The following is a 15136-nucleotide window of genomic DNA, read 5'->3' on the forward strand; positions in this document are numbered from 1 at the left end:
GAGAGAAAACAAAAACAAAAACAAAAGAAGAAAATGAAGATGAAAACGAAGAAAAGTCGCCATTGCTGGGGCGAGGCAGTACGGCGCATTTGCGAAGTGCATGCGGGCTAGACTACACCAACACACATACCCACACACACATACATAGCTCGAATGTGTCTCTTTCGGTAAAGCGTTTCTCCAAACTCTTGGGAGTGGCTGTTTGTCGTCAATTTGACAGACAGACAGACAGACAGCGAGAGAGACAGAGTGTGTGTGCGAGTGAAAGAGAGAGAGAGAGAGAGAGAGAGAGAGAGAGAGAGCGGTCTACACGTGCACACACAGCTACTGATGAACGTGAGACTACTCACCCACGAGGATTGTGACGGTATTCCGAGGAACGACGACCGAAGGGGACCGCGAAGAGGTGGCATCAGCATCAGCGATCGACGCGGAAGCGCATCATTCCTATTTCTTATACATTCGCTCTATAACTGATAAAAGACAAAAAAAAAAAATTAAACAATTAAAAAGCTCTTCTTCGTGTATGTCTTATGTACTCGACGGCGTGGTATTTTTTCTCGTGTTTTTCGATCGTTTAGAGGGCATCCGACGAGGTGCGAGCATCACCGACATCCGGACTGGGATTATTGTTTTGGCCTTCTCCTTATTCGCTCGCGTCGTCGTCTGCTTTTGAAATTCGGCTCTCTTGAACGTCGGAACTAAAGGACGAAGTGCCAAGACGGCACACGAGCATACACACCACACGGACACATTGAACGTACAGAGTGAGCGAGAGAGAGAGAGAGAGAGAGAGAGAGAGAGAGAAACCACACACGGAAGCACGCGTATACGAACACACATGTGCACGGAGTAGCCCCATCGTGTCCACTCTGTTTAGCTAGGAAACCTCGCGCACGAAAGTTGTGTATTTAAAATGAGAGGGAAAAAAATGTGGAAAAACGTGTAATGAAGGCGAGAAAACGTACTACAATAAACATGAAGCATTGTGAGCATTGTTTTTTTGTTTGTTTATTGTTTGTTTGTTTTTTTTTTTTTTTTTTTTTATCACTATACTTTATTATTCGAGGGAAAATTGTGTTTCTCTGTAGTTTTTTTGTTTTTTGTTTTTTAAATGTTTTTCCGACATCGTCGCGAGGGCGCAATCATTCCGGGTAAAGAGTTGGGGCACCCTAACTCGATCATTTCCTATTTTATACGGCTACAACACACCGAAATAATCGAGGACATTACGGAATAACGAAGAAAAAAAAAATTAATAATAATGATTAAAAGGCGAGAAAGGGTAAGCGTAGGCAAGGTTTCTTCCTCCTTTCCTTCGTTTATTTATTTTTTTATATATTTTTTTCTTTTTTTAACATTATATTCTTGAAAATATTTAAAGGGAAAATATGCATGCTCGATATGTGTAACCACCAGCTTGGAAAAAAAAAAAAAAAAAAAAAAATTAATCTGGAGGAAAGATGGGAGGAGCCTCGTTTGCGCTCGGAGCACTTTGGAGTGTTCGTACCCCGCAAGCGTAGCCAAAGTATTATAATTTATTCCCATTGTATTGTGCAAGACCACTCTCAAGTACACACGACGTAAAGACTACTACATTAGACTTATGGGATTATAAAAATAAAAACCTGAAAAACACGCACTGTATCTTGGCTTCTTGTGCTTTTATGAATGCTTTGAAAAATGAAAAAAGAAAATACTCTTCTAGTATACGAAATTCTTTAACGCCGCTCCCCCCCCGCCCCTCCCACCCTCCCGCCCCCTATAATACTTGATTTCTTATTGTCTTCCTTCGTTCCTTCGATCGAAGAACGAAAAATGAAAACAAAAACAAAAAGGTTTGTAGTATGTTGTTAAGTCATCAAGGACTGAGATATTGAATTAATTTTTTTTTTGTCTTTTTTATTTTGTTTTTGATCTCTAATAATTATTAAATAATTGTCTCCCGTTTGCTGAGACACACACAAACAAACAGACATATACACGTGTAGGATACTATTCGACCACAATTTATATCCTGTTTCACATTCTTTCTCCTTCCCTTCTCCCACCCTCCCAACCTTCCATCCAACCTCACGTCACCCTCTACCTACCCTATTCATTTTTGTCATTCATCTTTGTAATTTATAAGACTCGCGGTTGAACGTACGATAGTTTTTATCTCTTAAGGATGATATATATCGACTAGGTTTATACTTTCGATTCAATAAAAGTTATTTTCAATTAATAAGTCTGTTTCTGTACACTGTTCTTTATTCTAAGCTATTAATCACTAATTTAATTTTTGATAATTTTTATTATTTAATACTGCTAAGTTGCTGCACTTCTACTAATAAATTATGTTGTACTTTATATAATAATGTACGAGTAGCTACTTATAGAGTTGATAATGATAACGACAAATTATTCAGACGTTTGCTCAATAATTTTTTTTCTTTTTTTTTCCATCGTTTCACTCGTCGTCGCATGCGCGTGTCCTCGATATCTTGTTCCAACATCGTCGTTTGTCTTTCTTTCTCTGGATGGATTTGCGCGATGGGAAATAAAAATCGCTGCCTCGTATCATCAGGAGAGCACGAGAATAGGAAAGCCGTTGGCACGTGTCAACGAACTTTGGAAAGTATGCAAGTGGAGGCTTATAAAGAATTTCTTCGCTCGAGGGGTCAATATTTTCAGAAAGTTTTTCTCTCCCATTAATGCAACATTTTTGACAGGGAAGATGTCAAAGACCAATATCTGTCATGCTAATATGAATTTATTGGAAATATTTTAATCGATCGCCCGATTAATAAGCGTAATAAGTTGTGGGTAGTTTACAATCGTTCGTAACCGTAAATTACGTTTTTACATTAAGGATTATTGGCAAAGTAGAATTTGGCATGCATCCGGATAACGAGTCTCGTCAATTTTTATATTTAAAATCGTAGATTTTATCAATTTCTTTATTACCACGCGCGACATTAAATTACTGATTGGTATGATTTAATCATGAATTAAAGTTACTATTCAACTAAATAATAATCATAAATAACAAATGAAAAATTTTTTTTTTTATTTCCCGTCTAAAAACATGGCGTGTACATACGACACAATTTCTTATATTAATTATATTGGTCGAATGGTCGATAAAAAGATGGTAAGTAAAGTGTAATAATAAAAACATAAGTCATCTAATAATTTTCATAGCTTCAAGGAATACGAGTAATTTTTTTTCGCAGTGTCTTTTATGATTTAAACGAGCATAAAATTATTTTATTAGAATTTTATAGGGATTGCAGAACCAACAAACATTTTTATATTAATAATAATTCAGCAATGACATGTAATCGCCTGAATTATAAGAACAATATCATCAATAAACGATAATAGCAGTAAGATATATTTTTACTCATTGTCATTCAATTGAGACTCTTTGTAATTGAAATTTATGTATACATATAAATATACACGTATACATAGGATACTCGATGCAAAACATAATTTATTAGCGTTAATTTTACAGGTTTCCCCCCTCCCCCCCCTCCCCATCCCCCTCACCGCCATGCTAATTGCAGTGATAATAGTGAACGACGATTATTATCGAAAGGATAATATGACATTAGCAATTTGAATAAAACGATAGATTCTGCTAAAAGACTGGTCGCTGTCGATCGATGAGAATCGAGAAATTAATTTATCAAGAACTCGTAAATAAAAAGAATAAAAATAATAAATTTTCAATGAAACTGAGTTTAACGCGTGTCGTTAACATGTATATGCAGAGTATGATGCAAAGTAAATAATATTATGTCCATAATTGATGGTCTCTACTGCATTCAATGGGTGCTTGGCGACTTTATAAATTACGCAAAAGTCAATTTTTATTGAAATAATAATAATAATAATAATAATAATAATAATAATAATAATGATAATAATGATAATGATAATAATAGGGAGTGACGTTTGATAATAATAAGCGCTCGTTGAGTAAAAAACTAAATGGGAGTGACGTTTGATAATAATAAGCGCTCGTTGAGTAAAAAACTAAATGATATGTTTTTATCATTTCAATATGTATGTGCATAGAAAATATAGAAAATTGTGGTATTTCAATATAAATGGCAAATAGCTCGTCAAACTTAATATCCATTAAAATTCTTTTCGCGCGAGCGACTTATATTCAAAATTAAAAATATCAAAATACACGCATTTACGTAGATAATTCAAAAGTGTGCGACTCTTTACGTCTCGCGCATTTGTGCTGGCGATAGCCGTTTCTGCTTAACCAAGTAAGTTTTATGAGTCCATAGTAGAGGAGTGCCGTTGATGATTATCAACATAAGCTCGGTCGTTCGTTCATCATCGCGGCAAAATATCTTGCCAAACAGAGCGTGAAATATTAACTTTACAATCGCGATAAATTTAAGAAGCCGGTAGATTCGATTCGGCCACAGGTGCGTGCACAAATTTTTCACCTCGTGAAAAATCACTTTGCCGTGCATTTTCCTTTCCTCCGATACGTCGTTGGTGTGCCGCTATCGTCATCCTCATCTTCATCTTCATCGTCATCGTCATCGTCATCTTACGCCGCTTATAAGCCGAAAAAGTTCTCGTTATAGCCGGCGTTATATACCGCCAATTAATCATTAATCTTGAATGTTCGACTTGGACGTGGCAAGAAGCAAAGTAAGTACAAGGTAAGAAGATACGTCACGGAGAAAATATGGCATTAGTATGCGAAAGTAGAAACACACCGAGAATACAGCCGTTACCAATGAGCAGCCAAAAAAAAAAAAAAAAATTTTATTATTCAACTCTGTACGAAAAATAATTCTCGGTAATTAGAAGTTTTAAATTGCGAATGCTCACTCGTCGCTACGACCAAAAGCCCAAAGTTTTCCCAGATTATCGATTCTTCGATATCATTGACTCGCACGACCAAAACTCAGGACTCGCGCTTAATTAAAAATGCCATCGTATCTCTCTCTCTTGACCGTGGGTCGGCGGAGAGCCGAGCGAAGGCTATGGGGGCAGGAGGTCGAGCACCGTAGAGTACGGCGGCTGACGTGTCAGGATTGGGTAGGTAACTCCTTGAGCTGGCTCCTCGCGTTGTCTGCGCTCCTGATACGACCGAGAGATTTCGACACTCGTCATGCAACTAACTCTGGTCGAAAAAAGCACGTAAAAGACACTGTGGCGTACGCAGTAGTAGACTATCGTGGTGTTTGATGGGTTGGGGTGGGGGAATATGGACGAAGATTGGCGCGGAGCCGACCGGAGAAAAAAATCGCCAGTCCAAAGATCGCTCGCTGGCTTCCTCCTTCCTTGCCAAATTCTTCTCAGGAGCAGGTGCAATGGCAGTGAGGGGGGGGGGGGCTAGCGCGAGATCGAATAGTGGTTGCTAAATAAGAGGAAAAAGAGAATTTTAAGGTTTTAACGAGCCGCTTAGGAACGCGCGGGACGAGGCGTGTCTGCGGCGGTGCTGGCGGTGGCGGCTGGCTCGGTGGGTGGGATGGGGATAGTCGAATTCAAACGGCAAGTGTGCATTTTTAGTTACGCGAGGCTTGGCTTGTTTTATTACATTTATCGGCACGCCGTGTACGTTACGTTATATTACGTTTTCAACGTCGGCTCGGGGTTTTTATACGCGAGGAGCCGAATGTTTTTTAAAATAGACGGTCGTTTCGCTGGTACGGCAACGTAAGAACGCGAGTGGCGCGAGGGAATTAAAGAAAAAGCGAGTCTTGTTTTTGTCGAAAAATTCCGCAAAGGCTTGTTTAACTACTCTTTCGTCATCTTTAATTATAAAGATTCCGTCGCAATGTGGAATTTTGTTTAATAATTGTCGTTAATGAGCGCTGGCAGTTCGCTAGTGTGCGTGAGGCGCGCGAAACGAAATGCCGAGTCCAAGTGTCCGTTTATCGCTGTAATTGATATCACGTAATAGTCAAAGGTGAGGGATTCACGATAAAAAAAAAAAAAAAAAGAGAGAGAGAGAGGGAGAGAGAGAGAGAGAGAGAGAGAAGTGGGACTGCAAGTACGAAGGGACAAACTCGTCCTCCTTATTCCTGCCAAAATTATTGGTATATTATTTTGTGGAGCGCCCGCGCGTTAACGGTTCGATACGCCGGACAGTTCTTGCCGATCTCTGTAAATTCGTGATTTCTTAGAAAATGAAAAGTCCCGGAAAAGTTGAAATACAATTTTCGTTCAACAGCCATAATAAGCGCAGGGGTTTCCTTACTTTACATCAGAGCATAATTGTCCCCTTTTATTGCACTGTAATTCTTCCCAGCTTTTTGACAATTAACGACAAAATTATTACCAGTATTATTAAGCTATTATTTCGACTATTAAATCTATTCTCTTCTCTGTGAAATTTCCAATAATTTTTACATAGGATTTACATTGCGTATGATAAATTGAAGGTGAAGAAGTGGGGGAGAGGTTAGGGGGAGGTAGTTAAGGCCTTGCAGTCGACGTAATCGCGATCGTCGGGTCGGCCAAAATTATCCCATTAATAATCGACGTTTAATTCAAGTTACAATATAATGGCGAATATTTCATCGTTGCTTTTCTCTGGCTCGTCGTCGATTTAATATTATCTGGCAGCCATCGCTAACCACGAGCAGCTCTTAAAGAGGTTGGATCTTTCCGTCACCGTTCAAGGCATTAATCCAAGCCGCGGATATGTTTCCTCGGCATTAGCTCGTCTCTTCTTGGAAACAACGTTGATACGGAAGCCGCCACGGGCCATATAAAATCAGGACACGGAGAGAGAGAGAGAGAGAGAGAGAGAGAGAGAGATTAGGAGCATTTGAAAAACCGCGCTTTCATCTCATTTGTTACAGCTGGAAGGGCTCCAGGAAAGCTGCGCAGACGCTTCGTCACCATGAACTTTCCAGCCGCTCCACTCGAAAATAGCCCCGAGCGCGTTTACCGACGAAATTGCAGCGAGCCGATGATGAGGGCGCCGAGACTCGGTGGAGGGATGGACAAGGTCACGGGTCAGTAGGGGATCGCGCGAGCTGCTGTTAGATGAGTGGCCGGCCAAGAGGCGTTTCGAAAAACGAATGGATTTCGTCTGCTCGTCTGGTGGTTGCTGCAAGTGCGCTATTGGGCTATTGGTTAAAGAGATCGAGGATTTGCAGCTGCGGATGGTGCTGACTGCCACTCGTTGAGCAACAGCGATAGAGTTACGATGACGGGAGTAAGGAGCGACGAGCAGCGATACTCGACTTGGGTAAGGAATGTTGTTTGCTTGGTCTTTAGGGACGGGATGTTCCAGCGATAGTTGGACGATAGTGGCAAGCGGGGCTTGGGAAGTGACGAGGACGGGGCCGGGTCGGGGGGGGGGTCTCGTGTTTGGATGCGATGCTCGTTTGTTTATGCGAACGGTCGATCGCTGATTACGGTAGCTAATCGAGGAAGTGACAATGTTTTTCAACTCAAAATCGTTGTGAAAACATTGTACGAAGTATTGTTTGGGCTTGTGAAACATCTGCGTGAGTAATTTGGGTATTCGGTAATCTGTGCTCGAGGGATGGAGATTAGTTGCAGAATGTCGGGGTGATGTAAAATTTTCGCTCGTTGGTTTGTTGTAGGCCTACTCCGAAGGTCGATGCAATATATATATATATATCTCGCCTGGAAATTGGAGCATTACATTTCCTGGAATTCGAGGGGGTTATGTTTATCGGAATTCAAACAGCTTGTGATTGATTGGCAAATGCGCGACAACGAGCTTCTGTCTTTTTCATTTTTATTTGGACTTGGAGGCACATTTTAAGAAATGGGTAAGAGCTTATTCGCGATAGCCGAGTGATCATCGTTATTTTTCGTTTAGTAGTTCCAAAGTAATATGTGGAGCCAAACGTTAATTTCAAAATTTGACAAATTTTGTAGTACAGATATTCGATTTGATCCGATACTTGCTTTAGAATATGTTTGTTTAATTTAATCGATGAACTATATGGAGAATTATTCTTACAGGTTGGACTGATCTATGTTTTCAATATCATCGTTGGAACTGGAGCTTTAGCGCTTCCAGCTGTCTTGGGTCGTGCAGGATGGCTTCTAGGCTCGTTTGTAATATTAGTTCTGGCCCTTATAAGGTTGATAAAATATATTTTTTAATGACGCAATATGTTTTTGCACCTATTGTCGAGAGGGCATTGATATTTAAATATACCATGATTTAATTGCAGTTTCATTACCGTAACATTTGTAATAGAGACAATGGCTTCGGCTAATGCTATTCTAACATGGACGAAAATTCAAGAACTTATGAGAATTGGTCAAGCACAAGAGCGACCGATCGATGGATCAGAGACCGAGGTTATTACTATTACTACCTTTATTACTACCATTAATACTTCTGCTACTACTACTACTGTATATGATACTAATGCTATATATGACAAACAATTTTGAAACAAACGTTATTTTAATGCTTAAAGCGTTATGTAAGTTACGTTAAAAGATTATAACATTAAAATCAAATTTCTAATAACATTTTTCCATTGGGAAAGATAAATGATGATAACGATACACGATATATAATTATTAGTAAATGTAGAACCAGTTGAACATTAATTTTATTCTTGAAAAATTTCCTTTCAGGCAATGCAGGCTGTAGGACCCTCGACTTCTGATTCCGAAGACACACCCCTTGTAACACCATCCTTAAAGAATTCGGAACGCATCGATGTGTCATATCGCTATTACAGTATAGATGACAAAATCGAAATGGGTGAAATGGCCTCGATATTCTTCAACAAAATTGGAACAATAATGTTCTATGCGTGCTTAGCTATTTACTTATACGGAGATCTGAGTATTTATGGAACGGCTATCGCCAAATCTGTCGCTGATGTCTCCTGCACCTACATTCCACAGAATTATACCTGCAATGATATCATTCCAGATAATGAACATTGCTGGGAGTCAATTAATTTGAGCAGATTTGACGCCTACCGACTATTTTTAGTAAATATCTTTTCCTTACCTTCTTTCAATCGATATTTAAAAATTAATCTAATGCTCGATTAAAGGCTAAATTAGAGATTTTATCGTTTCACGATAAATGAATTGCAATAATTTAATAACTACAAAGCCTTTTTCCTTCTTTTATAAATAAATATATTTGCACGAGCATTTTTTAATATGTTTTCGATTATAAACTTATAAGTAATTATAAAAAGATATAAAAAAAAATTAAATAATAACATTATTTATTGATTGAATACGAATTTCAATAAGTTGTGTTTAGGCAATTTTTGAAAATTTAATGTTTCTTATTACTTTTGTAGACAGTATTTATTTTATCACTTGGTCCATTCGCCTTCTTTAATGTTCAAAAGACATTATATTTGCAAATATTAACTACGATGATGAGATGGTTGGCATTTATGATAATGATTCTTTATACGATACAGAAATTAATAATCGATGGTGCACAAGGAAAACCGTCCAAAGCAGATTCGGCCGGTAAGTATTTTTATAACTAAATTCATAGCCGAGTTTAATAAAGTTTGATAAATAAACTTTGTTGCCAAAGTTTCAATCGACATACCAAACAATATATTATTTAAGTTACGATTAATTTGTTATATTTACCATTAGTTTGAGCTGATTATTTCAACACAATATATTTAATTCATTGACTTTGTTTATTGAAATTTTCTTCTTTTCTGTACTGCTGATTAGATAGTTAAATAATTATTGGTTGAATAAATTAGGACTAATTTGTTCAATCCCCTTCTCAGTGGATGTATAAGATAAATAATTTTACATTATAGAAATTGTCTTTATTTTTGCAGGATTGCCTGGGCTGTTTGGTGTATGCGTTTATTCTTTTATGTGCCATCATTCTCTACCAGCGTTGCTCACTCCAATCTCAAACAAATCTATGCTTAACAGATCAGTAGGCTTCGATTTTTTATTAATTTCCTTCTTCTATCTTTTGCTAGCGCTCACAGGAATTTTTGCCTTTGAGCATTTAGATGACCTTTACACATTAGACTTTGGACCTAGGAATTGCTCGACTAGCAGCAATATCTTCATAGTCATTATAGAATACTTTCTCGCTCTTTTTCCCGTATTCACGCTCAGTACCAGTTTTCCCATTATTGCTATAACTCTTCGGAATAATTTGCAGTACCTATTTTTTCGTGATAATGAGAGTTACAATTTTTGCCTGTCCAAGTTAATCTTTCCAATACTGGCTGTATTGCCTCCGTATTTGATAGCCATGAGTACAAAAAATTTGACGGTACTGGTAAGCATTACTGGTTCGTACGCGGGTGCTGGGATCCAATATTTGATACCCACCTTTTTGGTTTACAATGCAAGAAAACAGACCGCTCAAGTTTTCACGCAAGAAGTAACGAATAAGTTTGCCAGTCCATTCGCAAGTCATTACTGGTTGATATTTATTTTCCTCTGGTCGATCGTTTGCGTATCTCTCGTATCGATTAACTTAATCGATAAGCATTTGTCGTCTAGCTTTTACTAATAGTAATGTCAATGAATGCCGATAAGAAATGTAAGAAGATCGTCGTTCGATTATTAGATGGTGCATTTTGATTTTTACGAATGAACTATAATAATTTTATAAGTTTAGTCGGATTAAAAATCTTTTCCAAGGTGCAAATAAGATGTAGGAAAATTTTACAAAAATTTTTCTTCTTTTAAAATATGCATATTTAGTACAAATTTTGTTCAATTGTTGAATGAATATATCGGGTTTAGAATTTATTCTATCTATGTATTGAAAGTACTTGGATAGAAATGTATAGATTTATAAATGTTATGAGGATTTTATTGCGACGGTAAATTCAAAATTCGTATAATTGATTTTGGCTAATTATATCGATGTCCTCGTACCGATGCAGAAGGTGCACATTTTATTGTTACTGTGATAGGAAAGCAATGCAAAGACGAGAAGAAATTTTCATGTTGTATTTGATGTCTTGTAGCGAGTTAGACAACTGATTAGTGTTTTGCCAAATTACTTTATCTTATATACGAATTAATTGACAATAAATTTACATGAAATCTCATATATTAAGACGACCAACAAGTTGGCCTTAATTGTGTGTTATCTTTATATGTGTATTATTAATAATAATGTATTTTGAAGAATGCAATGGCAATATAGCAACTGTCTAATATCAAATTTATTTTTAAGAAGACTTTAAGTTATAAACTATATTTAAATTTAATTTTGATAATCACAATAGTGCTAAAATGGAATTGTACAAACATGTGTTTTTATATTAAATATATATAGCATAATAAATGTGAAGTATTTAATAAATAATATACACATTTCTTAACAAAGATTTACCAATACAAATAGGGACGTACAAACTCTAGTTTCCAATAAAGAGTCATAAAAATAATTGAAACGAATACTAATATACATATTCTGTATTTTGAAATATCGTGTTACGAACAATACGTTTGAAGAAATTTTTTCATCAGAAATGTGCATATTACGTTCTCTAATTATAATATTACACACACATACACACACATGCGCATACATAACGATTCAAACTGAGAAATTATTGTTAATTAATACTAGATACTCAATTACATAGTTATATTATGCAGTCATAATTGTATATATAATTTTATATACTTTTATTTTTAAAGTTTGTAAAATACGAGTTATTTAGATTTTATAGTTTACAATTTTATTTATTAATAATCTACGTTGTATATAAATTGTAATTTCATTCTTTTTTTTTTTTTTTTTTTATTCAATTATAGAATCGTAATTTACAATCCATGAAATTCTCTTATAATTATGTATTTTGAAAGCAATATTAAAAGAAGTTTATGGTGATTTTCGAAATGAAAATAAAAGGCTTGTTAATTTGTTGTAAAAATTAAAAAAAAATAAAAGGAAATAGAAATATAAGCGCAAAAGAAAATATTATCCGCTGTTAAAGTAAATGTCAATTCTATATTGAATTATATTTATAATAAAAATAATATTAATAAGTCCATCGCAATGGAATATAAATTGTGATAAACATAAAATTCCTGTAGCTTTTTAATACACTGGTGAAACTACTGTATACATATATAGAATATATATAAACGGATTAAGATACTTATAAATCAAGTTGCGTGATTATTCATGTAAACTTGTATAATAGTTTTCTGCTGATAGTGCTATGTAAAAAATATATATTTTTTCAAAAGAAGTGTAATAAATTTTTTGACGAACAAACCAAATTATGTATACGTGAATTTATATTATATTCCCTTTTGTAATTCCTATACCTTTTAAAAGATTTTTAGATCCAAACACGAATTAATTTATATTGAAATAATTTAACGAGGCGGCAAGATAGCATAGTAAAATCATTTATATACTTGTGCTCAATGCCTTTCATTTTCGGTATTTGTAAAACTCCTATCATTATAAGAAACACTAATAGTTGAATGCATCCGTAGAGTTTTATTATGAGAAATTTAATAATTGTTGGGAACGATAGATTGCTATAGAAAATGTCTCTTTTAATTTTCTCTTTGAGAAGAAATAGAAAGAAAAGAATAGTAAACAGAGCAATGACCTTAGCGAGGACCTTAAATTAAACAATGATAATATTATAGATAATTTAATTAAAAAAATATGATTTAAATATAGTGAAATATTAATAGCAGCGTTAATTAATTATCAATTAAAGCTTTACGTTACTTTAAGAAACATATTGAACTCTTTTGTTGTAATAAAATCAACACAAATACACAGGAACTTGAAACTGTTAGTCTACTAGGGGTATAAACTACTTAATTATCAGAATTAGAATTGTATCTTCGCCTTAAAACTCGTTTTTCTCAATTTGATATCGTTTCAGCGGATTATCCAGTCCTTCTGCAAGTATAGTAATATGACTAATAACCTTCGTATAATTGTTTTTATTTTGTTTTTTTTTTCTTCTGTATTTTTTTGTTTGTTTATAACGTCGAGCTTGGCCAATTTGGCCTCGCCGAATCTATGCTCCCCTTTCATCCTTAATCCCTTACGATAAAATACACATTTAAATGTAACATATGATAAAATGACCTTGAATTTCATTCCTTGCATAAGTAGAGAGGAAGACCGAAGAGTAAAGACATTTGCGGTATTACCGAGTGCTATGATAAACGATATTCAATGTGCATTGTATGACGGGAGTACGAACAAAGTCTAATCGAGTCGTTATGACTTTGCTACTACTCCGATATCTACGTAACAAAAATATTTTACCGCTCGGCGAATGGCGTAATAATTACGGCTGCTTAGTTACTTGAAATTATCGGATTTCATGATGCATACGTTACGTGCCCATCCCGTACATTTCCTTGACATATCGCGCAGTTATTAATTACTATTACAAAATTCTTAAGTTTTATAAAGTAGCTCGAATGACAGCCATTAATGAAATATAATACATAACTTTTGATTAAATAAACGTAAGATTTTATTACTAAACTGCGGAATATGTAGAGCGTAAAGTATCAAGCTTTTATCAAGTTTGCATTGGTATAAAATGATAATATACGAATCTTAGGGAACGACGACGTATGACGTATAAATTATGATTTCAAAATAAAATTCATTCTTAAGAATTATTAAGTCTATAAAATTCGGATAAAAATTATAACAAAGTAAATAAAAATTTATTCGCGAGTATTACTGTCGCAATTGAGCGATAAAAACCAAAACGCGCGTTTCGTTTAAAGTCCCCATAATGCCTTAAATAATTGACAGAAAAAAGAAAGCTGAATTTATTTTCGCTTAACGATATTTCTCGTTATAATTAAGTGACACGCGATGATACGATGCTCTGTCGCACATATTTTTCATTGTATGCATATGCGAACGGTAAGTTGTTTCTAATATTGCTACTTCAGTCGCATATTGAGAGCAATGTTTCCTATCTTTTACAATGCATGTACTTGCATGCGTGTATGGGTAATTTTATAAAATTGTTAAGTGATCGTATGTACATAAATCTCATTAGCAATATGAAGCGATTAATGAATATATTAATGCGTTAATAATTATTTTATTATAAATATTACATATTACATATTGATATGAATATCAATACATTTCAGTTATTCATAATGTATCTTTTCATGCATAATATTGACCTTAAAAAGACAGGTTTTAAAAATGTTAAAACCTAAAATATGTTTGACTAATACTATAATTGTTGTATCGATGAAATTAATTGTGCATTATTCAAGATATCACTGTTTTATTGAATTCTGACAATTTTGTGTGTGTGTGTGTGTGTGTGTGTGTGCGCGCGCGTGCGTGTGTGTATTACAAATAATTTTATACACTTTATTTTCAATTGATTATTATGTCAAAAGTTTGATAAAGGGCTTTCGAGGATAAATATTCTTGTATCATACAATCGAGTATAAATCGTTTGTGCTACCGTTTCAACTTCTTTTTCTCTTCTGTTTTATAAACGTATTTATAGTTTGTTGACATCAGTCTTTTTATGTGCTAAAACCACATTTCCTTCATTCTTTATTTAATTAATTGTTTTTATACTTAATTCTAGTAATCTTTATGTTTTATGTTATAGTATTAAATTCATTTGCATATGATAAGAATTTATTGGAGCAAAAAATCTATTGGAGCACTGCTTTGTTTAACTGTCAATTGCTTTTGATTTCGAAACGTACAAACTGTTATTCGACTAAATGGCTGTTGTAATTTAATAATGTTGAAACTTATTAGGAAAATGTGTAAATGAAATACTCTAAATGAAAGGGACTTAATAAGGGTTCTAAAAAGTTCGATGATTCTAAAATGGTAATTAACGATTGAATATTTTTCAAAGAAAAAGTGAAAATTAGAAATTTCACTTAATATAAATCATTATAAAGTAAATTGATAATAAGAAGAAATTATTGTTTTGATAAGCATTCTCTACATTATTAGAATATCAATAAAAATTATAAATTATATATATATATATATATATATATATATATATATATATATATTGCAAAACTATTTAGAATCGCTCTTACTGAACTTTTAAAAGTTTACTTTCATTGGACTTTTAATTATAGTTAAATTAATTAATTTTATTTTAAATAAAATAGAAATCGTATAGTAATGCAATCCCTA

General features: G+C 34.5%; 1 protein-coding gene across 1 annotated transcript; it reads left to right on the forward strand.

The window, feature by feature from the left end:
• Positions 1 to 7774: 7774 nt before the first annotated feature.
• LOC105359466 (transmembrane protein 104 homolog) lies at positions 7775 to 10598 on the forward strand. The gene is made up of 6 exons (XM_011496080.1): positions 7775 to 7778; positions 7961 to 8096; positions 8190 to 8319; positions 8605 to 8970; positions 9294 to 9471; positions 9804 to 10598. Exons 1-6 carry the CDS (start codon positions 7775 to 7777, stop codon positions 10496 to 10498), a joined length of 1509 nt encoding a protein of 502 aa, XP_011494382.1. The 3' UTR covers positions 10499 to 10598.
• The last annotated feature ends 4538 nt before the right edge of the window (positions 10599 to 15136 follow it).

The sequence above is a fragment of the Ceratosolen solmsi genome, unplaced genomic scaffold (assembly GCF_000503995.2).
Source record: "Ceratosolen solmsi marchali unplaced genomic scaffold, CerSol_1.0 scaffold11, whole genome shotgun sequence".
Taxonomy (NCBI): domain Eukaryota; kingdom Metazoa; phylum Arthropoda; class Insecta; order Hymenoptera; family Agaonidae; genus Ceratosolen; species Ceratosolen solmsi.

Bases quoted from the DNA above. Each gene is read 5' to 3' on its own strand.
- LOC105359466 (XM_011496080.1), top strand. The intron at 8,971-9,293 runs GTAAATATCTTT...TTACTTTTGTAG, and splicing joins ACGCCTACCGACTATTTTTA to ACAGTATTTATTTTATCACT. The intron at 9,472-9,803 runs GTAAGTATTTTT...TTATTTTTGCAG, and splicing joins GTCCAAAGCAGATTCGGCCG to GATTGCCTGGGCTGTTTGGT.